The sequence below is a fragment of the Nerophis ophidion genome, linkage group LG13, assembly GCF_033978795.1.
Source record: "Nerophis ophidion isolate RoL-2023_Sa linkage group LG13, RoL_Noph_v1.0, whole genome shotgun sequence".
Taxonomy (NCBI): domain Eukaryota; kingdom Metazoa; phylum Chordata; class Actinopteri; order Syngnathiformes; family Syngnathidae; genus Nerophis; species Nerophis ophidion.
In genome coordinates this window covers 54,079,144-54,104,143 of record NC_084623.1, presented here as the reverse complement: position 1 = coordinate 54,104,143, position 25,000 = coordinate 54,079,144, and the positions used below count along the sequence as shown (strand labels likewise).

The 25,000-nt window shown below is 41.8% G+C and overlaps 1 protein-coding gene across 1 annotated transcript in view; it reads right to left on the bottom strand.

Annotated features, from left to right (window-relative positions):
• slco1c1 (solute carrier organic anion transporter family, member 1C1) overlaps positions 1-25,000 on the bottom strand; it is an 84,244-nt gene that overhangs the window by 46,095 nt on the left and 13,149 nt on the right. The window contains exons 3-5 of the mRNA XM_061919216.1: positions 19,423-19,564; positions 8,340-8,472; positions 3,383-3,504 (exon numbers count right to left, since the gene is read on the bottom strand). Coding sequence (XP_061775200.1) covers positions 3,383-3,504; positions 8,340-8,472; positions 19,423-19,564 — 397 coding nt within the window. The remainder of the gene's footprint in view (positions 1-3,382; positions 3,505-8,339; positions 8,473-19,422; positions 19,565-25,000) is intronic.

Below are 25,000 nucleotides of genomic sequence, written 5' to 3'. Positions count from 1 at the left end.
AACATTTTGGCAATATTAAAATAAACGTCGTAATTTTACTCAACGCAAGAAAAACTCAACATTTGTGCAATATTATGATAAAAGTTGGAATTTTACTCAATGACAGTCGCAGTTTCACAAAAAAAGCTTAAAACATTTTGACAATTTTGTGAAAAGAGTCGTAACTTTACCCAATTTTTATAGGACAAGGCTAAAATGTGGGCAATATTATAATAATAATCGGAATTTTACTTGGCGAAACTATGACAAAAGTCATCATTTTACTCAAAAAATTTCACTATTTGACAAGAACAACAACAAAATTGGCAATAGTGTGATAAAAGTCAGAATTTTATATGACAAATGTCACCATTTAACATTAAAAAGTAATAATTTGACATAAAAAAAGAGAAAATATTGCAATATTACCGACAGAAATAATCTAAGAAAATTTTCCCAGTGTTTTAAGAAAAAAGTCAACATATTGTGAAAAAAAGTTTTTGCAAAATTTTTGGGGGGAATTTCTTGGTTGTAATTGGTTTTTAATCTGCATTATTTACTTCAAGTTATGACAGTATGTCTATATAAAAAATTTTTAAATTAATTTTGGCCAAAGGGGGCGCAGTTAAATTTCTTACACACTTGTTATCTCATATGTTGGCCAGAGGGGGAGCACTTCATATTTTTACACACAATTGTTATTTCATATGTTGACCAGAGGGGGAGCACCTCATTTATACACACACTTGTTATTACTCATGTTGGCCAGAGACGGAGCACTTCACATTTTTACACACTTGTTATTTCATATGTTGACCAGAGAGGGAGCACTTTACATTTGTATACACACTTGTTATTTCATATGTTGGCTGGAGGGGGAGTACTTAATTTTTTTTTACACACACTTGTTATCTCAAATGTTGACCAGAAGGGAGCACTTCACATTTTTACACACACTTGTTATTTCATATGTTGGCCAGAGGGGGAGCACCTCATTTATACACACACTTGTTATCACTTATGTTGGCAAGAGAAGGAGCACTTCACATTTTTACACACACTTGTTATTTCATATGTTGGCTAGAGAAGGGAGTACTTCAATTTATTTTTCCACACACTTGTTATCTCAAATGTTGACCAGAAGGGAGCACTTTACATTTGTATACACACTTGTTATTTTATATGTTGGCTAGAGGGGGAGTACTTCAATTTATTTTTCACACACTTGTTATTTCATATATTGACCAGAGAGGGAGCATTTCACATTTGTATACACACTTGTTATTTCATATGTTGACCAGACGGGGAGCACTTCACATTTGTATCCACACTTATTTCATATGTTGGCCATAGGGGGAGCACTTCATTTATACACACACACTTGTTATCACTTATGTTGGCCAGAGAAGGAGCATTTCACATTTTTACACACACTTATTTCATATGTTGACCAGAGAGGGAGCACTTCACATTTGTATACACACTTGTTATTTCATATGTTGGCTAGAGGGGGAGTACTTAAAAACATTTTTTACACACACTTATCTCAAATGTTGACCAGAAGGGAGCACTTTACATTTTTACACACACTTGTTATTTCATATGTTGACCAGAGGGGGAGCACTTCACATTTGTATACACACACACTTGTTATTTCATATGTTGGCCAGAGGGGGAGTACTTCAATTTATTTTTCACACACTTATCTCAAATGTTGACCAGAGAGGGAGCACTTCACAGTTGGATACACACTTGTTATTTCATATATTGGCTAAAGGGGGAGTACTTCAATTTATTTTTCACACACTTGTTATCTCAAATGTTGACCAGAGAGGGAGCACTTCACATTTGTATACACACTTGTTATTTCATATGTTGGCTAGAGGGGGAGTACTTAATTTTTTTTTTTTTTTACACACACTTGTTATCTCAAATGTTGACCAGAGGGGGAGCACTTCACATTTTTACACACACTTGTTATTTCATATGTTGACCAGAGGGGGAGCACTTCACATTTGTATACACACTTATTTCATATGTTGGCCAGAGGGGGAGCACTTAATTTATACACACACTTGTTATTTCATATGTTGACCGGAGAGGGAGCACTTCACATTTGTATACACACTTGTTATTTCATATGTTGACCAGAGGGGGAGCACTTCACATTTTTACACACACTTGTTATTTCATATGTTGACCAGAGGGGGAGCACTTCACATTTGTATACACACTTATTTCATATGTTGGCCAGAGGGGGAACACTTAATTTATACACACACTTGTTATTTCATATGTTGACCGGAGAAGGAGCACTTCACATTTGTATGCACACTTGTTATTTCATATGTTGACCAGAGGGGGAGCACTTCACATTTGTATACACACTTATTTCATATGTTGGCCAGAGGGGGAGCACTTAATTTATACACACACTTGTTATTTCATATGTTGACCGGAGAAGGAGCACTTCACATTTGTATGCACACTTGTTATTTCATATGTTGGCTAGAGGGGGAGTACTTAATTTTTCTTTTTTGACACACACTTGTTATCTCAAATGTTGACCAGAGGGGGAGCACTTCACATTTTTACACACACTTGTTATTTCATATGTTGACCAGAGGGGGAGCACTTCACATTTGTATACACACTTATTTCATATGTTGGCCAGAGGGGGAACACTTAATTTATACACACACTTGTTATTTCATATGTTGACCGGAGAAGGAGCACTTCACATTTGTATGCACACTTGTTATTTCATATGTTGACCAGAGGGGGAGCACTTCACATTTGTATACACACTTATTTCATATGTTGGCCAGAGGGGGAGCACTTAATTTATACACACACTTGTTATTTCATATGTTGACCGGAGAAGGAGCACTTCACATTTGTATGCACACTTGTTATTTCATATGTTGGCTAGAGGGGGAGTACTTAAATTTTTTTTTACACACACTTGTTATCTCAAATGTTGACCAGAGGGCGAGCACTTCACATTTTTACACACGCTTGTTATTTCATATGTTGGCCAGAGGGGGAGCACTTCACATTTGTATACACACTTGTTATTTCATATGTTGGCTAGAGGGGGAGTACTTCAATTTTTTTACACACACTTGTTATCTCAAAGGTTGACCAGAGGGGGAGCACTTCACATTTGTACACACGCTTGTTATTTCATATGTTGGCAGGAGGGGGAGCACTTTTAAAACCGACAATCAATTTGAAAAATCCTTCCTTTTTGGGACCACCCTCATTTTGATAGATTTCACCACCAGAGGTGCAAATGAGACATTTTCTATTAGATGTCGTAACTTGTTCACCGGTCCTCATATGGACGGTACTCTTCCTTGTTGATGTCTCAAGAAGGGTAGAAATACAAGAACTCACACACCTGCGGCTGGCACTTCGGGCAATTCATTATTTGGTGTGAGGTCAGTCGTGGAGCCCGCCGAACAAGGGGAGGTGTTGAGGGTTGAATTCACGACCCACCGTGCAGACGATTCATATTCATAACTGTAAAGAAAAGCGTCAAAAGTCAATTGTGAGGAAAAACTCCTGTGTCGTACTCCAGAGAACTATATTCATATAAATCACCCTATTTTATTTGGCACCATATATTATTATTCCGCTCAAAAACAGGTGTGGAAGTCTCTTCCTTCTGGGTTGTCTGGATCACCCACCACGGACATGACAGATGCATTCAGGGCTTTGAACAGAGTTTTGTTTTTCAATAAAATGTCCATTCTGTCCATCACAGCGATCTCCATGTCGTCGCTTGCTCTTTCAGCACCTGAGCACACGAATGGTTTTCCTTCTGCTGTTCAGCAAACATCTTTTGGCTCTGTCCGCTAATGTCGCTCTCTTTCTCTCGGCATGCTCTGCCATCCACCAACCAACCCCTTCTCCTTCCCGACTGCTGCCTTTAACAGAGCGACAAGTGATCAAACAAACATTCTCAGGTGTGACATCCACTCACCTGTCGCTAATCTCGAAGCTGTAAGTGCGCAGGCCACGCCCACTACAACAGGTTTCATCCAATCAGAACCGTCCGGGTATCAAAACCTTCCGCTCGACCGACAAACGTGAGATTCCCAAAATAATTTCTCCAAAAATATCCCAGATTACCCAAAATTCCCGGTTTTCCGTGACATTTTACCATTTAAGATGAATGGGCCATTTTTCGAACTTGCACAATTGCCACATTTCTCACCCGATTTCGAACCATTTTACCCTCCGCACACTCCGCTCACCTCAAACTTCCAGGAAGGCCCGATTGTCACCTCTTCCTGGAAAGTTTTCGCAATACGCCTTTAACCATTTTTGACTTTGCCACCTTCAAAACATTCGTCTTAGTTGGAACAAAACACGTCCCGAATTCTAGGAAATTCCCATTCAAAATAAATGGACATATTCATAGTTCAACTATGCCCTAAATTCTGCGATTACGACCTTTCAACCATCCACCCTCACTACTCTTTCGATATATCGAACGCAAAACATGTTTGCTAGCGTGGTTTGTTGTATCCTCCTACAATATGTTTAACGATTCCTCGTCCTCCAGTGGTAATAATACTTGTAACAAAGACCGGGGTTTTTTGCTGATTTAAAAGCAGCTTTGCACTGTGGATGGACGTTAGCCACAAGCAAAGTTACACATTTTGTAAATTAAAAAAAGAAAATTTCCCCCTCACACAGTGCAAAAAGTCAGTGTTCAAAAACAAGAAAAAAAATACAAAAATGAGGGGTATTTTATTTGAACTAAGCAAAATTATCTGCCAATAGAATAAGAAAATTCAGCTTGTCATGACTTTCCAAAACAAGTAAAATGAGCTAACCTTAAAGGGGAACATTATCACCAGACCTATGTAAGCATCAATATATACCTTGATGGTGCAGAAAAAAGACCATCTATTTTTTTAACCGATTTCCAAACTCTAAATGGGTGAATTTTGGCGAATTAAACGCCTTTCTGTTTATCTCGCTGGAGGCGATGACGTCAGAATGTGACGTCGCCGAGGTAACACACCCGCCATTTTCATTTTCAACACATTACAAACACCGGGTCTCAGCTCTGTTATTTTCCGTTTTTTTGACTATTTTTTGGAACCTTGGAGACATCATGCCTCGACGGTGTGTTGTCGGAGGGTGTAACAACACTAACAGGGAGGGATTCAAGTTGCACCACTGGCCCGAAGATGCCAAAGTGTCTGCCGCCAGACCCCCATTGAATGTGCCAGAGTGTCTCCACATTTGACCGGCGATGCTAAAGCAGACATGGCACAGAGATGTATGGATAACCTGCAGATGCATTTGCAACGATAGTCAACGAAATCACAAAGGTGAGTTTTGTTGATGTTGACTGCCAGCTAATCGATGCTAACATGCTACGCTAATCGATGCTAACATGTTATTTACCGGCGGTGCTAAAGCAGACATGGCACAGAGATGTATGGATAACCTGCAGATGCATTTGCAACTATATTACGTTTCCTTCCACCCACATTTAATGCGAAACAAACACTTACCAATCGACGGATTTAAGTTGCTCCAGTGTCAAAAGATGCGAAAGTCCTGATCGTTTGGTCCGCACATTTTACCGGCGATGCTAACGCAGCTATTCGGCCATGCTATGGCTGTGAATAGCGTCAATAGCTATTCGCTCAATAGCTTCAGTTTCTTCTTCAATACTTTCATACTCCGACCATTTGTTTCAATACATGCGTAATCTGTTGAATCGCTTAAGTCGCTGAAATCCGAGTTTGAATCCGAGCTAATGTCGCTATATCTTGCTGTGGTATTCCCATTGTTTGTTTACATTGGCAGCACTGTGTGACGTCACAGGGAAATTGCCAGTGTCTTCGCAGAGAGCGAAAATAAGGCACTTTAAAGCTTTGTTTAGGGATATTCCGAGACCGGTAAAATTAAAAAAAAAACTTCAAAAAATACAAAAAGCCACTGGGAACTGATTTTTATTGTTTTTAACCCTTTTGAAATTGTGATAATGTTCCCCTTTAATGAACCCAAAAATACCTTAAAATAAATATATTCTCACTAATAGCAACTGTACTATCAATCAATCAATCAATGTTTATTTATACAGCCCTAAATCACAAATGTCTCAAAGGGCTGCACAATCCACAACAACATCCTCGGTTCAGAGCCCACATAAGGGCAAGGGAAAACTCACAACCCAGTGGGATGTCAATGTGAATGACTATGGGAAACCTTGGAGAGGACCGAAGATGTGGGCGAACCCTCCTCCCCTCCAGGGCAGTGGTCCCCAACCTTTTTGTATCCGCGGACCGGTCAACGCTTAATAATTTGTCCCACGGCCCGGGGGGGTGTCCCTTTTTTTTTTTTTTTTTGTCATTAAAAAGGGACGTTTTTGTGATGAAAAAGGGATTTTCTTTTTTTTTGTCATTAAAAAGGGACGTTTTTGTCATGAAAAAGGGATGTTTTTGTGGTTGGTGCACTAATTGTAAGTGTATATTGTGTTTTCTATGTTGATTTATCCATTTTCTACCGCTTATTCCCTTTCGGGGTCGCGGGGGGCGCTGGCGCCTATCTCAGCTACAATCGGGCGGAAGGCAGGGTACACCCTGGACAAGTCGCCACCCCTGCGATGTTGATTTAATAAAAAAAAAAAATATATATATATATATATATATATATTTTATTTATTTTATTTTTTTTTTTAAATGAATAAAAAATTCGGCCGCTGCCCGGTGGTTGGGGACCACTGCTCTAGGGGAGACCAAGTGGGTCTAGCATAATATTGTGAAGGTCCAGTCCATAGTGGATCCAACATAATAGTGAGAGTCCAGTCCAGTCCAGTACTACTATATAAGTACATGTTTTCTATTGTTTCATTGAAAATAAAATGGCAAAGTCCATTTGGCTGTCATCTGTTTTTAATTATGAGACACAATTGTGTCAAAGTCATGATGATGTCTAGCATTAAAAGATTACAGTTGGTACAAAATGCGGCTGCTAGACTTTTGACAAGAACAAGAAAGTTTGATCATATTACGCCTGTACTGTATATACCTTTATATACATATATACATACATATATACCTATACTGGCTCACCAGGACTGGCTTCCTGTGCACTTAAGATGTGACTTTAAGGTTTTACTACTTACGTATAAAATACTACACGGTCTAGCTCCAGCCTATCTTGCCGATTGTATTGTACCATATGTCCCGGCAAGAAATCTGCGTTCAAAAGACTCTGGCTTATTAGTGATTCCTAGAGCCCAAAAAAAGTCTGCGGGCTATAGAGCGTTTTCCGTTCGGGCTCCAATACTCTGGAATGCCCTCCCGGTAACAGTTTGAGATGCTACCTCAGTAGAACCATTTAAGTCTCACCTTAAAACTCATTTGTATACTCTGGCCTTTAAATAGACCTCCTTTTTAGACCAGTTGATCTGCCGCTTCTTTTCTTTCTCCTATGTCCCCCCTTCCTTGTGGAGGAGGTCCGGTCCGATGACCATGGATGAAGTACTGGCTGTCCAGAGTCGAGACCCAGGATGGACCGCTCGTCGGGACCCAGGATGGACCGCTCGCCTGTATCGGTTGGGGACATCTCTACGCTGCTGATCCGCCTCCGCTTGAGATGGTCTCCTGTGGACGGGACTCTCGCTGCTGTCTTGGATCCGCTTTGAACTGAACTCTCGCGGCTGTGTTGGAGCCACTATGGATTGAACTTTCACAGTATCATGTTAGACCCGCTCGACATCCATTGCTTTCGGTCCCCTAGAGGGGGGGGGGCTTGCCCACATCTGAGGTCCTCTCCAAGGTTTCTCATAGTCAGCATTGTCACTGGCGTCCCACTGGATGTGAATTCTCCCTGCCCACTGGGTGTGAGTTTTCCTTGCCCTTTTGTGGGTTCTTCCGAGGATGTTGTAGTCGTAATGATTTGTGCAGTCCTTTGAGACATTTGTGATTTGGGGCTATATAAATAAACATTGATTGATTGATTTTTTTTTTTTTCATGCTTAAAATAAGAAATTACTTTAAAAAAGTAGTTTTATACTTGTGTGTGTTGATGACACAGCTTTGCAACACTTGATATTCTAGTTTCAAGCATGTTTTACACAATATAGGTCATCACATCTCAGCAACAAGCTGTAATATCTTACTGAGATCATTTAGGACCAAAACCCTTAAAACGAGTAAAACACTCTAACATAAAATCTGCTTAGTGAGAAGAATGATCTTATCAGACAGAAAATAAGCAAATATCACCCTTATTTGAGATATTTAATCTTACTTAGATTTCAGTTTTTGCAGTGCAGAGGGTGTCAATGAAATATAGAATTTTTTTTTTTCAAGCTCTTTACTTACCGTCCGGTGATGAAGTGAGGCAGTGCGATGATGAAGGTGCCGATGGACATCAGCACACAACCCACAGCGATGATCTTTGGCCGATGGAGCTTGGCGCCAAAGTAACTGACGAAAGCGATGACCAGCAGGTTGCCTGGCGGAATATGTGTGCAAAATTATTATGGACTTAATGGGAAACACAGACGGTTGTACAAACCCCAGAACCAGTGAAGTTGGCACATTGTGTAAATGGTAAATAAAAACAGAATACAATGATTTGCAAATCGTTTCAGGTCACTTGCCTCAACATAAAACAGGAAATTTGCCAGACACCACCCCAAAACAGGACTTCCCTCATCGCTGTGTGACATTCGTCTAGTTGTTAAAGTATCGCCCTTGTTGTATTGCCCTTAATCAAGAGGTGAAAAGTGAACTTTTCAAAATAAAACCCTGCCGGATTATTCTCCACCTCTGCATCTGACCCAGGCCTGACAGTATGCAAAGCCAAAGCCATTTATCAACAACACCCATAAAACGCCGCCGGCTTTGCTGGGCCCCGAGCTCAGCTAAAATGGGCTGAGGCAAAGTGTAAAAGTGTTCTGTGGTCTGACGAGTCCACATTTCAAATTGTTTTTTTGGAAACTGTGGACGTACATTAGGCGCACCGGGTTATAAGGCGCACAGTCGAGTTTTGAGAAAATGAAAGGATTTTATGTGCACATTGCGGTCCAAAAAATATGTTTACTGAGTGTTTTTAACCTCTTAAGGCCCAAGTTGTTTGTTTACATCATGGGTGTCAAACTCTGGCCCAATTTGGCCCGCCGTGTAATTTCATTTGGCCCTTGAGGTAATATCAAATTAAGATTAGACCTGGCCCGCCGGTATTATACAGCGGCGATGCCTCTGTAACACTGCATTCACCGCTGATATTCATACTTGCCAACCCTCACGATTTTCCCGGGAGACTCCCAAAGTTCAGTGCCCCTCCCGAAAATCTTCCGGGGCAACCATTCTTCCGAATTTCTCCCCGGACAACAACATTGGGGGCGTGCTTTGAAGGCACTGCCTTTAGCGTCCTCTACAGCCTGTCGTCACGTCCGCTTTTCCGCCGACCCAGTCACATAATATATGCGGTTTAACACACACAAGTGAATGCAAGGCATACATGATCAACAGCCATAAGGGTCACACAGAGGGTGGCCGTATAAACAACTTTAACACTTTTACAAATATGCGCTACACTGTGAACCCCCACCAAACAAGAATGACAAACACATTTCGGGAGAGCATCCGCACCGTAGCCCAACATAAACTCAACAGAAGAAATACCCAGAATCCCTTGCAGCATTAGCTCTTCCAGGATGCTACAAGATACACCCCCGCTACCACCAAACCCCGCTCCCCCAATTTTTATTTAAATTTTATTTGATATGCCATTGATATTTTTTAATCATTATTATCATAATTTGAAACTCGATCTGGGGATAGGTTGATTGGCAACACTAAATTGGCCCGAGTGTGTGAATGTGAGTGTGAATGTTGTCTGTCTATCTGTGTTGGCCCTGCGATGAGGTGGCGACTTGTCCAGGGTGTACCCCGCCTTCCGCCCAATTGTAGCCGAGATAGGCGCCAGTGCCCCCCGCGACCCCAAAAGGGTATAAGCGGTAGAAAATGGATGGATGGATGAAACTCGATTTTGTATGTCACTATAAAGTTATATAAGCCTTGCTTGTTTAATATTTAATGCAAAACTTATTTGGGTCCCTATTAAAAGGTTAATTTGTTCAACCTTGGCCCGCGGCTTTGTTCAGTTTTAAATTTTGGCCCACTCTGTGTTTGAGTTTAACACCCCTTGTTTACATGCTTTTTTTTCATTTCTATTTGCTATTCGGGCTGATTGGACCCTAATTAGAATAAAACTAAGAATCATCTTTTGATATGATGTACTTAGTCCATAAGTACACAAACGTGTACTTCATGCTAATTCTTATTTTTACACTTTTTTTTTTTCCAAATTCCATTGTATGTTATACTCTTCTGACACCACCAGATGGCAGTATAAGTGTCCACATAAGCGGCCAAAAGACCCCAATTCAGTATTGTACACAATTTTGGAAATAAAAGCTAAAACGTTGCTGGGTGACAGCATACTATAAAGGGAGTCGATGAACCAAAACCCCTGGTGGGAACACTAATTGCAAAACTAAGACAGGTGAGGAGAATTAGTGCCCATGGAAACCGACAGTAAACAGGAATAGAGGGTGCACCCAGGAAACAGACTAACATAGAAAAACTACCAAACATAAATCATGAAACGGGTCATGACAGAATGTTTACAACTGAATACATTTACATTCGCATACAAATTGTTATATCTCACAAAGAATGTGAGATATAACAGGATAATGCATACGTTTATCATTTGTTTTCATAACGCTTACAAAAAAGTGGGACCCCAAAAATTGAATGTGGGACCCCATTTTTATAAGTTGATGGGGCACATGGGACCCCATTTAGAAAATTCCTAGCGCCAACACTGCTGTCAACAGAGGAGAAAAATTTCTTTATTTAAATAAATATATTATTTATAAAGCAAGTTCAAGTAATTGGCAAATGTTCACCTAGTCAATCAATCAATCAATCAATGTTTACTTATATAGCCCTAAATCACTAGTGTCTCAAAGGGCTGCACAGACCACCACGACATCCTCGGTAGGCCCACATAAGGGCAAGGAAAACTCACACCCAGTGGGACGTTGGTGACAATGATGACTATGAGAACCTTAGAGAGGAGGAAAGCAATGGATGTCGAGCGGGTCTAACATGATACTGTGAAAGTTCAATCCACAATGGATACAACACAGTCGCGAGAGTCCAGTCCAAAGAGGATCCAAGACACAGCAGCGAGAGTCCCGTTCACAGCGGAGCCAGCAGGAAACCATCCCAAGCGGAGGCGGACCAGCAGCGCAGAGATGTCCCCAGCCGATACACAGGCGAGCAGTACATGGCCACCGGATCGGACCGGACCCCCTCCACACGGGAGAGTGGGACATAGAAGAAAAAGAAAAGAAACGGCAGATCAACTGGTCTAAAAAGGGAGTCTATTTAAAGGCTAGAGTATACAAATGAGTTTTAAGGTGAGACTTAAATGCTTCTACTGAGGTGGCATCGCAAACTGTTACCGGGAGGGCATTCCAGAGTACTGGAGCCCGAACGGAAAATGCTCTATAGCCCGCAGACTTTTTTTGGGCTTTGGGAATCACTAATAAGCCGGAGTCCTTTGAACGCAGATTTCTTGCCGGGACATATGGTACAATACAATCGGCAAGATAAGATGGAGCTAGACCGTGTAGTATTTTATACGCAAGTAGTAAAACCTTAAAGTCACATCTTAAGTGCACAGGAAGCCAGTACATGCGTAATGTGATCAAACTTTCTTGTTCTTGTCAAAAGTCTAGCAGCCGCATTTTGTACCAACTGTAATCTTTTAATGCTAGACATGGGGAGACCCGAAAATAATACGTTACAGTAGTCGAGGCGAGACGTAACAAACGCATGGATAATGATCTCAGCGTCTTTAGTGGACAGAATGGAGCGAATTTTAGCGATGTTACGGAGATGAAAGAAGGCCGTTTTAGTAACGCTTTTAATGTGTGCCTCAAAGGAGAGAGTTGGGTCGAAGATAATACCCAGATTCTTTGCCGTGTCGCCTTGTATAATTGTTTGGTTGTCAAATGTTAGAGTTGTATTATTAAATAGAGTTCGGTGTCTAGCAGGACCGATAATCAGCATTTCCGTTTTTTTGGCGTTGAGTTGCAAAAAGTTAGCGGACATCCATTGTTTAATTTCATTAAGACACGCCTCCAGCTGAGTACAATCCGGCGTGTTGGTCAGCTTTAGGGGCATGTAGAGTTGGGTGTCATCAGCATAACAGTGAAAGTGAAAGCTAATACCGTATTTGCGTATGAATATAGTCACGAATATATTTGTCCTCTTTTTTTGGGATTTCAGAATATGGTCAGCCTAGCTATAGCAGCTAACTCTGCTAGCGTACTGCTGCAAAATAGATCAGGAAAAGCAAAAGCATCTGCATTGAATCTTCAAATAAACACACTTCTTTACATAAATACATTGCAGATACTATGAAACAGGACCCAAAGGACGTGAGAATGCACTTGAAGTTACAAATGTTTGTAGATAAAAGCGCCGATTTTGATGAATGTGCACCACATTAATCCTGGTGTATTTCAGCCAGCTGTGTTTACCAGGCGACCGCAGCGGGATTAAGATTCTGAGAGCGTTTTCCTGCAGCACTCATTAAATAAACACTATTAGCAGTTAAATGATTTAACATTCGGTGCAAAACATTCTGTCGTGTTCTTCGCCGTCACGTTCCCTCCTTTATGGCTGCATCACGCCTTTCTCTCTCATTTAACGTTGCCCTTTTCTAGTCACCTTGTCGTCCTGGTAACAGTCCGACAGAAGAGGCCGGTTGCCTTGGCCACACGTGAGCAGCTTCCACGGATGAAGACCAACGACGTATACATCCATAGGGGGTGGGCGATGCCGTTTGAACACAAGTGCTTTATATATTCAAAATAAGGAGCAGGAGAAAAATATAATAAATGTAAACATCTAACGTAACCTTGCTCTGATTATAATCCCCGCAGCGATCGAGGCAGAAAGAAATGTCATCAAAAGCAATGTAAACAAAATAGTAAAATCACATTGAAGACTTAAAGGCCTACTGAAACCCACTACTACCGACCACGCAGTCTGATAGTTTATACATCAATGATGAAATATTAACATTGCAACACATGCCAATACGGCCTTTTTAGTTTACTAAATTGCAATTTTAAATTTCGCGCGGTATGATTGTAGAGGACATTTTGTTCCAGCACCGTTCACAGCTATAAGTCGTCTGTTCTCATCGCATAATTCCACAGTATTCTGGACATCTGTGTTGCTGAATCTTTTGCAATTTGTTCAATGAATAACGGAGACGTCAAAGAAGAAAGCTGTAGGTGGGAAGCGGTGTATTGCGGCCGCCTTTAGCAACACAAACACAGCCCGGTGTTTCATTGTTTACATTCCGGAAAGATGACGGTGAAGCTTTACTTTGGAACAGAGCGGTCAAGCGAGTTGGATTGGACCACACACACAAAGTACAGTGTATTATGCAGCGATCATTTCGAAAGATCGTGTTTCGAAGAGGGTCCCTTGCAAAGTGCGGAGGTGGGCATCGCCATCACCCGTCGACTGGCGCTGAAGAAAGGTGCGGGGCCGACCTTCAGGTTGTACAGGTACGACCATATAATCTCACTAAAACACTAGTAACACAATAAGCAGATAAGGGATTTTCCAGAATTATCCTAGTAAATGTGTCTAACATCTGAATCGCTCCCACTGTATAGTCTTTTTTTTTCTTTTTCTAGTTCTTCACTCTCACTTTCCTCATCCACGAACCTTTCATCCTGGCTCAAATTAACGGGGAAATAGTCGCTTTCTCGGTCCGAATCGCTCTCGCCGCTGGTGGCCATGATTGTAAACAATGTTCAACCTACAACACGTGACGTCACGCGCACATCGTCTGCTACTACCGGTACAGGCAAGGCTTTTTTTATCAGCACCAAAAGTTGCAAACTTTATCGTCGATGTTCTCTACTAAATCCTTTCAGCAAAAATATGGCAATATCGCGAAATGATCAAGTATGACACATAGAATGGACCTGCTATCCCTGTTTGGATAAGAAAATCTAATTTCAGTAGGCCTTTAACAATAAGATTTTTTTATCCACAATTTTATTCATTTTTACTCTCGCTTCTCACGTCATGCAAAGAATCAACCGCCAACTTGATATTTGATACTGTCACCTGATTAGCTGTTAGCGTGTCACTCCCACTGATCACTTCCTGTGATACTCGGTTAGCAAAGAGATTACGCTGTCTTCCGACGAAGACGGGAAAAAAAAAAAAAGATCAAACGTTTAACGAACGCATTTTTAAATGATATCTACTCGGTGTTTATCGCATATTGTCCTATACAGACGTATACTGTACATATCACATTGGAGCGTTGATCTACACTACTTTATATTAGAAATGGCAACAGTGGATGAGGGCGGTATAGCTCGGTTGGTAGAGCGGCCGTGCCAGCAACTTGAGGGTTGCAGGTTTGATTCCCGCTTCCGCCATCCTAGTCAATGCCGTTGTGTCCTTGGGCAAGACACTTTACCCACCTGCTCCCAGTGCCACCCACACTGGTTTAAAAAAAAAAATTAACTTGGATATTGGGTTTCACTATGTAAAGCGCTTTGAGTCACTAGAGAAAAGCGCTATATAACTATAATTCACTTCATGATGAATGTCCCATAACAAGAAGATAGAGAAAAAGAAGAAGCTTATCGACTACGGTTTGATTGATTGAAACTTTTATTAGTAGATTGCACAGTTTAGTACATATTCCGTACAATTGACCACTAAATGGTAACACCCGAAAAAGTTTTACAACTTGTCCAAGTCAGGGTCCACGTAAATCAATTCATGGTGACAACAGGGACTACAATGGCGGACGCGCACAAATTTTTAGGACTTATGCAGATACCAAGTATAGATCAGCAGTTACCAGAAAGTAAGAAAAGTTGCTTTTGCATAATATTGCGAAACAAAATGCCAGATAATATGTTTTACCTTATACACACACCATAATCTTTCATCTCCGTAATATCGCTAAAATTCGCTCCATTCTGTCCACTAAAGACGCCGAGATCATTATCCATGCGTTTGTTACGTCTCGTCTCGATTACTGTAACGTATTATTTTCGGGTCTCCCCATGTCTAGCATTAAAAGATTACAGTTGGCACAAAATGCGGCTGCTAGACTTTTGACAAGAACTAGAAAGTTTGATCACATTACGCCTGTACTGGCTTCCTGTGCACTTAAGATGTGACTTTAAGGTTTTACTACTTACGTATAAAATACTACACGGTCTAGCTCCATCCTATCTTGCCGATTGTATTGTGCCATATGTCCCGGCAAGAAATCTGCCTTCAAAGGACTCCGGCTTATTAGTGATTCCCAAAGCCCAAAAAAAGTCTGCGGGCTATAGAGCGTTTTCATTTCGGGCTCCAGTACTCTGGAATGCCCTCCCGGTAACAGTTCGAGATGCCACCTCAGTAGAAGCATTTAAGTCTCACCTTAAAACTCATTTGTATACTCTAGCCTTTAAATAGACTCCCTTTTTAGACCAGTTGATCTGCCGCTTCTTTTCTTTTTTCTCCTATGTCCCACTCTCCCTTGTGGAGGGGTTCCGGTCCGATCCGGTGGCCATGTACTGCTTGCCTGTGTATCGGCTGGGGACATCTCTGCGCTGCTGATCCGCCTCCGCTTGGGATGGTTTCCTGCTGGCTCCGCTGTGAACGGGACTCTCGCTGCTGTGTCGGATCCGCTTTGGACTGGCATCTCGCGACTGTGTGGATCCATTATGGATTGAACTTTCACAGTATCATGTTGGACCCGCTCGACATCCATTGCTTTCCTCCTCTCCAAGGTTCTCATAGTCATCATTATCACCGACGTCCCGCTGGGTGTGAGTTTTCCTTGCCCTTATGTGGGCCTACCGAGGATGTCGTAGTGGTTTGTGCAGCCCTTTGAGACACTAGTGATTTAGGGCTATATAAGTAAACATTGATTGATTGATTGATTGATAATACTAGATAGAATAGAATACAAAGTACTTAATAGATCCCTGGGGGAAATTCAGCACCACAGTTTGCTCACAATAGACAATAATAATAATAAATAATACAATTTATATCATATATTCTAATATATAATATAAATATATTCAACATATATTCTACATTTAAGTGCAGTCAAGAAGGAACATATGTATTATACACTCCGATGGCTGTCAGTATGAAAGACCTCCTGGGTCGTTCCGTGTTGCATTTTGGGAGTCTGAGCCTTCCACTGAACGTGCTCGCTCTCTCCGCAAGGTCCGAGTGTGGTGGGTGGGAGGTGTTGTCCATAATGGGTAGGAGTTTTGCCAGACTTCTTCTCTCTGACACCACCGCCTGAGAGTCTAGCTCCACTCCCACCACGTTACTGGCCTTCTCTACCAGCTTGTCCAGTCAGTTTGCGTCCCTCGCTCTCAGCCCACCGCCCCAGCAGGCCACGGCGTACAAGAAGGCAACTCGTAAAACATCTTCATCATCTTTGTACAGACTTTGAAGGATCCTAGTTCTTTCCACACCGTGTGACAAAATCCTCCACCAGTGCCCTGTATTCCTCATCATCACCATCCTCAATACACCCCACTATCGCAGAGTCATCAGAAAACTTCTGAAGGTGGCAGGATTCTGACTGATAGTGGAAATCGGTGGTGTAGATGGTGAAGAGGAAGGGGCCCCGGTCTTGCTGACCAGCCTGTCAGACACACAGTCCTGCAGTCACACGTACTGTGGTCTGTCAGTCAGGTAATCTACAACCCAGGACACCAAGGGGGGCCTCCACCTGCATCTTCTCCAACTTCACACCCAGTAGCCCAGGCCGTATAGTATTGAAAGCACTGGAGAAGTCAAAAAACCTGACCCTCACACTGCTTGCAGGCTTTTCCAGGTGGGTGACCAGGTGGGACTTGACCGTAGGGCGGAGTTGTTCCAGGACCAACCTCTCCATGGTCTTCATGATATGGGAAGCTGATACTCATATGTTGAAGCACAGTAAAATCCAACAAGCGGTGCGGCTTCATAGCTTACCAAAGTCGTAGTAAAACATTTGGATAGATTTTTGAGCGCCGTGTACCATGAATTGATTAACGTGGACCCCGACTTAAACAAGTTGAAAAACTTATTCGGGTGTTACCATTTAGTGGTCAATTGTACGGAATATGTACTGAACTGTGCAATCTACTAATAAAAGTATCAATCAATCAATCAAAGTGTGTAATGTTCGATATTTTCAGTGGAACATATAACATTTTGGTGTAGTTTACTTGAGTCATATTGCAGTCTACACGTATCTCTTATGTGTGACTGCCATCATATTGCAGTCTACACGTATCTCCTATCCTAGTGGTTAAAATGTCCGCCCTGAGATCGGTCGGTTGTGAGTTCAAAACCGAGTCATACCAAAGATTATAAAAGTGGGACCCATTATCCCTGCTTGGCACTCAGCATCAAGGGTTGGAATTGGGGGTTGAATTACCAAAAATGATTCCGGGGCGCGGTCACCACTGCTGCTCACTGCTCCCCTCACCTCCCAGGGGGTGATCAACCCTGGGTGACCCATCAGTGCATAGTAGAGTTTTAACTTGCACTTACAGATGTAGTGACCAACTGTAGTTACTGAGAGTGGTTTTATGAAGTGTTCCTGAGCACATAAGGTGATATCCTTTACACACTGATGTCGGTTTTTGATGCAGTACCGCCTGAGGGATCAAACGTCCGTAATATCGCTTACGTGCAGTGATTTCTCCAGATTCTCTGAACCTTTTGATGATTTTACGAACCGTAGATGGTAAAATCCCTAAATTCCTTGTAATAGTTTGTTGAGAAATGTTGTTCTAAAACTGTTCGACAATTTGCTTACAAAATGGTGATCCTCACCCCATTCTTGTTTGTGAATTACTTAGCATTTCATGGAAGCTGCTTTTATACCCAATCATGGCACCCACCTGTTCCCAATTAGCCTGCACACCGGTGGGATGTTCCATATAAGTGTTTGATGAGCATTCCTCAACTTTATCAGTATTTATTGCCTCCTTTCCCAACTTCTTTCTCATGTGTTGCTGGCATCAAATTCTAAAGTTAATGATTAAATAGTCCAGTGCGGCTAATATATGGAAAAATATTAGTTGATAATATATTATGATAAAAATATTTTCTATAGTCCGAAAAATACGGTATATTTAACCTACTTACATTTTAACAAGATAAACCTTGTTAATTAAAATTAAACAATGTGTTAATCACAAAAATTATTGTCTGGCTGATTACGAAAATAAATGTAAATCATAAAAATGTTGTAATTTATTTTGTTGGATTGATTAATAAAAAAATAAAAAATAAATAAATAAAAAAATGAATAAAAAAAATGTAAAAAAAATAAAATTAAAATAAATAAATAAAAAATATATATATATGTATTAAAATAAAATAAAAATTAAAATACATGTGAATCCAATATACCGCAAAAGAAGGCACTCAAAAACTTGCAACTATACAGTGCTAAAATAAATCCTAACTAAATTATTAATTAAAAAAATAATATATATGTTTTTGAAATAAAATATCAATACATTTTAGGTGTAAATTAAAATATGGTTTCACCCTTTTATTCCTAATTTTTGCGCTTAAAATGTAACAATCTGTCACATTCATGTCGGGTTGCGTTTCCTTGGTTGATGTTTACTTCCTGTCAGCGCTCTTATTTTGGTTCCATTTCCTGCTTGTCTCCCTGAGCGCTGTTTACCCTCACCTGCTGCTGATTGGCAGCCTGGCCACACCTGTTGTCAATCAGCTGACTGCATTTATGCCTGCCTTGCTCTCCAGTCAGGGCTCGATGATTGGTTTCCTGTTGCCTGGTTCCTGCTTTCCCTGCAGTTTGACATTAAAGTCATGTTTTCCTGCACTACACCTGCCATCTCTACATCCAAAAGCAATTTATGACATAAAAAACTTTTCTATGACTTCAGCTCCAGGCTTCTTCTGTTTGTTTTATGTGTCATTACTGCCAAACGTGGTGGAAAAGTGTATTACAACTGAGTACAACTGCGGCCCATTCAGACCACCGCCGAGGAAACTCATATTTTCTAACCGACCGACAATGGGTTAAGAAACACTGGACTAATAGATACATCTGAAGAAACCAATGCAGAATTTGAGCATAGGATACGAATCTGATGCAAAAACATCCAAAGAATCTCCACAGTCTCTACATGTCCCTGCTCGACAGCTCCTGGTTGGAAGCCCGGGGGACGGATCCTTGAATAACTCTGCGACCCATTCAACGTTTCCAAGTACTGAAACGGCTAGGTAAAGCGTCTGACGCGGTGGTGACGTGCGGGCTGCGAACAATACCAAAATTCCCACGACTTACCCATCTCAAAGCTGCCGTCAATGATGCCCACCAGGTAACTGGGGATGTCAAAGCGCCTCTCCAGCTGAGTTATTGTGCTCTTCATGTAGCTCCCCGACAAAGCCTTTGCAAAATAGGCAAAGGACAAAGCCACCAGAAACATCTGCGAGGGGACAGAGGGATGGAGGAGGATAAGGACAAATGAGACGTGAAGAAAAGGTGGTTCGGATGAAAGCCAAGAACTGAAGAAGAGGGACAGTGTTCATATTTCATCGAACAATGTGAAATACCATTTTGAAATTCTTCTCATCAAATCAAAATAACATGGGCTTTAAAAAATGCTGTTTAAAAATGGCTATAAAGCTATCTTCATGGAAGAGAACAATATGTTTCTATTAATGATCCAAATTCTAATTTGGATTATTGATAATAATTATGGTTGTGCTTACCGACCTCGAATCAATTTTATTTGGTGCATGGTGTAATGATAAGTGTGACCAGTAGATGGCAGTCACACATAACAGATACGTGTAGACTGCGATATGCCGTTGCTAGAATAATTATGTGTAAGTTATCGCACAACTCTTACGCTTAAAGGCCGTTGCTATAGTTATTATCAATTGTGCTGAAGTTGTACTTTTCTAACTGAAAAAAAGGGACAACTTGCAATTCAAAGATTGCGAGGCGTCTCGTACCAGTGTTTGTGTCCAGAACCGGCCTGCTGACTGCCAAGGGCGAACATCGAGTACCGTGACGCGGACGATATCACGAGTGTCAGCACATTTGCATTTCATGAATAGTCATATATTGTGTCTAATGTGTTTTAATTTTCCTGAAGGAATCAATAAAGTACTATCTATCTATCTAAATGGAGCTGCTGAAATCCCCCCCCCCCCCCCCCCTTCCTTCAGAGGCAGCCTCAGTGATGTAACCACGGACCTCCCAAAAAAATAGAGGAGTACGGGGGACTGTTACCTTGGAGCGTGGTGGGAGATTGTAACTGAGCGTGCAGTCCCAACACGTCTCTCCTCATTGAGCTAAATTGAACTCTGTCTCTGCATGATTCCTTGCTTCTTGTCTGTTTAATAGATTTCATCAGAGTTTGAACCTGACAGACGCCAGCAAACAACACCAGAACTTGAAATGTTCCATTGAAAATAAAGAACATTACACACGGCGCTGAGAAATCGGTCCGGCCAAAATCTGCTGCGCCCTATCTTCCAGAAAATACGGTAAGTGTGAAATTAATTTCTTATCCAAAATTACATCAAATGTTTATTATATAGCTTTATATACTCAACATGGAACAGATTGTTATAAAAAAAGGATTAATACAAAAAGAAAAATACCCCAACTTGTTCACTTCAAAGAGCTCTCATCAGTCACGCCAAGAGCCAACTCTAAGAGCCGTGTCGTTGGCATACCGCCCATCGCTAATATTTCCACCCTCGTTCTCTGCCAGTCTTTCATAGCGAGCATTATTAGTACAAAAATAATGTTTAGCCCTTAAGTGCCGGCACGCCAAAAAGCAAACGAGGAAGCTAAGTAGCCGGCTGGAGCAGTGACACGCACAATTACTTGGCACATTTTGAGATTTGCAACAAGTGCGGCCGCTGAGCCGACTTTAATCACCTCTAGATTATAACGACCCTGATTAGTCAGCAGAATTATGCAAAAAAAACCGCCAGAGTTATTTTGCACACACACACACAAAGGGTGACAAAAATCTCCCCGGCTTTTGCATGCAGCATAAACATAAACTTGTCCACCTGCTCCAAGTGCCGCCCAGACTGGTTTAAATGTAACTTAGATATTGGGTTTCACGATGCAAAGCGCTTGGAGTCACTAGAGAAAAGCGCTATATAAATATAATTCATAATTCACAATTTATGCAAACGGGCCAACTTCACTGGGTTTAGGGTTTGTACATATATATCAAATGTAAAATAAAAAATAAAAAATATATATATATGTATATATGTATATATATATATAAATGGGTTGTACTTGTATAGCGCTTTTTCCACCTTCAAGGTACTCAAAGCGCTTTGACACATTCCACATTTACCCATTCACACACACATTCACACACTGATGGAGGGAGCTGCCATGCAAGGCGCTAACCAGCACCCATCAGGAGCAAGGGTGAAGTGTCTTGCTCAGGACACAACAGACATGACGAGGCGCCACGCCGCCCATATATATATATATATATATATATATATTATATACATTCACCCTTGTTCCTGATGGGTGCTGGTTAGCGCCTTGCATGGCAGCTCCCTCCATCAGTGTGTGAATGTGTGTGCCTTCCGCCCGATTGTAGCTGAGATAGGCGCCAGCGACCCCCTTCGACCCCAAAAAGGGACAAGCGGTAGAAAATTGATATATATATATATATACAAATATGTATACATAATTACATATATAGTAAATGTATTTATTTATTTTTTTAATACATTTTTGTCAATCAAATTATGAATTGATTTACAATCCAATAAAAAAAAGGTGTTCCGCATGTGAATACATTTTTTGTGCACTCGTAATAAATAGGATATTTGTTATTACAGATAGATAGATAGATAAATTAATAGTACTTTATTGATTCTTTCAGGAGAATTCCCTCTGCACATTTAGTACAAGTTGAACACTTTGTTTCAAAGCTCGGCGTGACCAACTCCGGTTTTAACTGCTTTATCCAAGCGTGTTATCGTCCAATATTTCTGAATGGATAGTTGCACTCGGGGCTTCACGGTGGAAGAGGGGTTAGTGCGTCTGCCTCACAACACGAAGGTCCTGCAGTCCTGGGTTCAAATCCAGGCTCGGGATCTTTCTGTGTGGAGTTTGCATGTTCTCCCCGTGAATGCGTGGGTTCCCTCCGGGTACTCCGGCTTCCTCCCACTTCCAAAGACATGCACCTGGGGATAGGTTGATTGGCAACACTAAATTGGCCCTAGTGTGTGAATGTGAGTGTGAATGTTGTCTGTCTATCTGTGTTGGCCCTGCGATGAGGTGGCGACTTGTCCAGATTCCGCCCGATTGTAGCTGAGATAGGCGCCAGCGCCCCCCGAGACCCCAAAAAGGGAATAAGCGGGAGAAAATGGATGGATGGATAGTTGCACTCGGGTCACCACAGTAATTTCTACAAGTGACATGTGTCTATCAAGTCTTCGGGCCATCGCATCTATCTAATAATACAACTTTAACATTTGACAACCAAATAATAAAATAAGGTGACTCTGTAAAAAATCTGGGTATTATCTTCGACCCAACTCTCTCCTTTGAGTCACACATTAAAAGCGTTACTAAAACGGCCTTCTTTCATCTCCCTAATATCGCTAAAATTCGCTCCATTTTGTCCACTAAAGACGCCGAGATCATTATCCATGCGTTTGTTACGTCTCGCCTCGATTACTGTAACGTATTATTTTCGGGTCTCCCCATGTCTAGCATTAAAAGATTACAGTTGGTACAAAATGCGGCTGCTAGACTTTTGACAAGAACAAGAAAGTTTGATCACATTACGCCTGTACTGTATATACCTTTATATACATATATACATACATATATACCTATACTGGCTCACCAGGACTGGCTTCCTGTGCACATAGGATGTGACTTTAAGGTTTTACTAATTACGTATAAAATACTACACGGTCTAGCTCCATCCTATCTTGCCGATTGTATTGTACCATATGTCCCGGCAAGAAATCTGCGTTCAAAAGACTCCGGCTTATTAGTGATTCCTAGAGCCAAAAAAAATTCTGCGGGCTATAGAGCGTTTTCCGTTCGGGCTCCAGTACTCTGGAATGCCCTCCCGGTAACAGTTCGAGATGCTACCTCAGTAGAAGCATTTAAGTCTCACCTTAAAACTCATCTGTATACTCTAGCCTTTAAATAGACCTCCTTTTTAGACCAGTTGATCTGCCGCTTCTTTTCTTTCTCCTATGTCCCCCGCTCCCTTGTGGGGGGGGGTCCGGTCCGATGACCATGGATGAAGTACTGGCTGTCCAGAGTCGAGACCCAGGATGGACCGCTCGTCGGGACCCAGGATGGACCGCTCGCCTGTATCGGTTGGGGACATCTCTACGCTGCTGATCCGCTTGAGATGGTTTCCTGTGGACGGGACTCTCGCTGCTGTCTTGGATCCGCTTGAACTGAACTCTCGCGGCTGTGTTGGAGCCACTATGGATTGAACTTTCACAGTATCATGTTAGACCCGCTCGACATCCATTGCTTTCGATCCCCTAGAGGGGGGGGGGTTGCCCACATCTGAGGTCCTCTCCAAGGTTTCTCATAGTCAGCATTGTCACTGGCGTCCCACTGGATGTGAATTCTCCCTGCCCACTGGGTGTGAGTTTTCCTTGCCCTTTTGTGGGTTCTTCCGAGGATGTTGTAGTGGTAATGATTTGTGCAGTCCTTTGAGACATTTGTGATTTGGGGCTATATAAATAAACATTGATTGATCGTGTGCCACACAGAATTGTTGGAGTTTTGTTTATGGACGCCGTCACCCGAGCTTTGGTCTTATTGGCACAATAAGCGACGAGCACGCTACAAAAGAAGAGGATTAGAGCCCCAGTGCCATGTCCCGCCCGTGGAAGTGAACAATCCTGAGAAGAAATAAAAGTCTGCCCTGAGACTTGAGTCTGTATTATGATAAGCAGCTTGAACCCCATTGTCTCACATCACTTTCATCTGAAGGGGAAGCAACAAGAATGTTTGATCTATTAAAAAAAATTAAAAAAAACATTTCGGCATTCAAAATAGGACATTCCGCTCAGTTTTATTGGAGGTTGTTTGACGTAGGACTGAAGGCAAGAGGAAGACGGAAAAGCCTGAGGTGGTCTAATAAAAACATGGAATTCATGCTGTGGTCTGTCTTATTTCCCAGCTTTCTTTGAAGAGGACAATGGACTTGGAATGCAGAAGAATGGAGGAAAAATATTGACATGTGACCACGTGAAAGGTTCTTTCCGACGCCCCACTGATACACCAGGGGCCTCGTGTGTTTAGCCCAAAAGATTTCAGAATTATCAAGAGTGAACTGAATTTCATGCTTCACGTACGCACCCAGAGGTGGTGGTTCGGGGGTTTTGCCAACATTGAATTTCACCAATGTAAAAAGATCCAGGCGAGGACATAAAACTACTTTTTCGCCAATGCATTTAATGCTTCATATTCGTATTGAGGGCAGCACGGTGCTACAGGGGTTACAATACGAAGGTTCTGAGTAGTCCTGGGTTAAATACCAGGCTCGGGATCTTTTTGTGTGCATGTTCTCCCCGTTACTGGTGGGTTTCATCCGGGTTTCCTCCCACCTCCAAAGACATGCACCTGGGGATAAGTTGATTGGCAACACTAAATTGGCCCTAGTGTGTGAACGTGAGTGTTACTGTTGTCTGTGTTGGCCCTGCGATGAGGTGGCGACTTGTCCAGGGTGTACCCCGCCTACCGCCCGAATGCAGCTGAGATAGGCTCCAGCTTCACGGTGGCAGAGGGGTTAGTGCGTCTGCCTCACAATACGAAGTTCCTGCAGTCCTGGGTTCAAATCCAGGCTCGGGATCTTTCTGTGTGGAGTTTGCATGTTCTCCCCGTG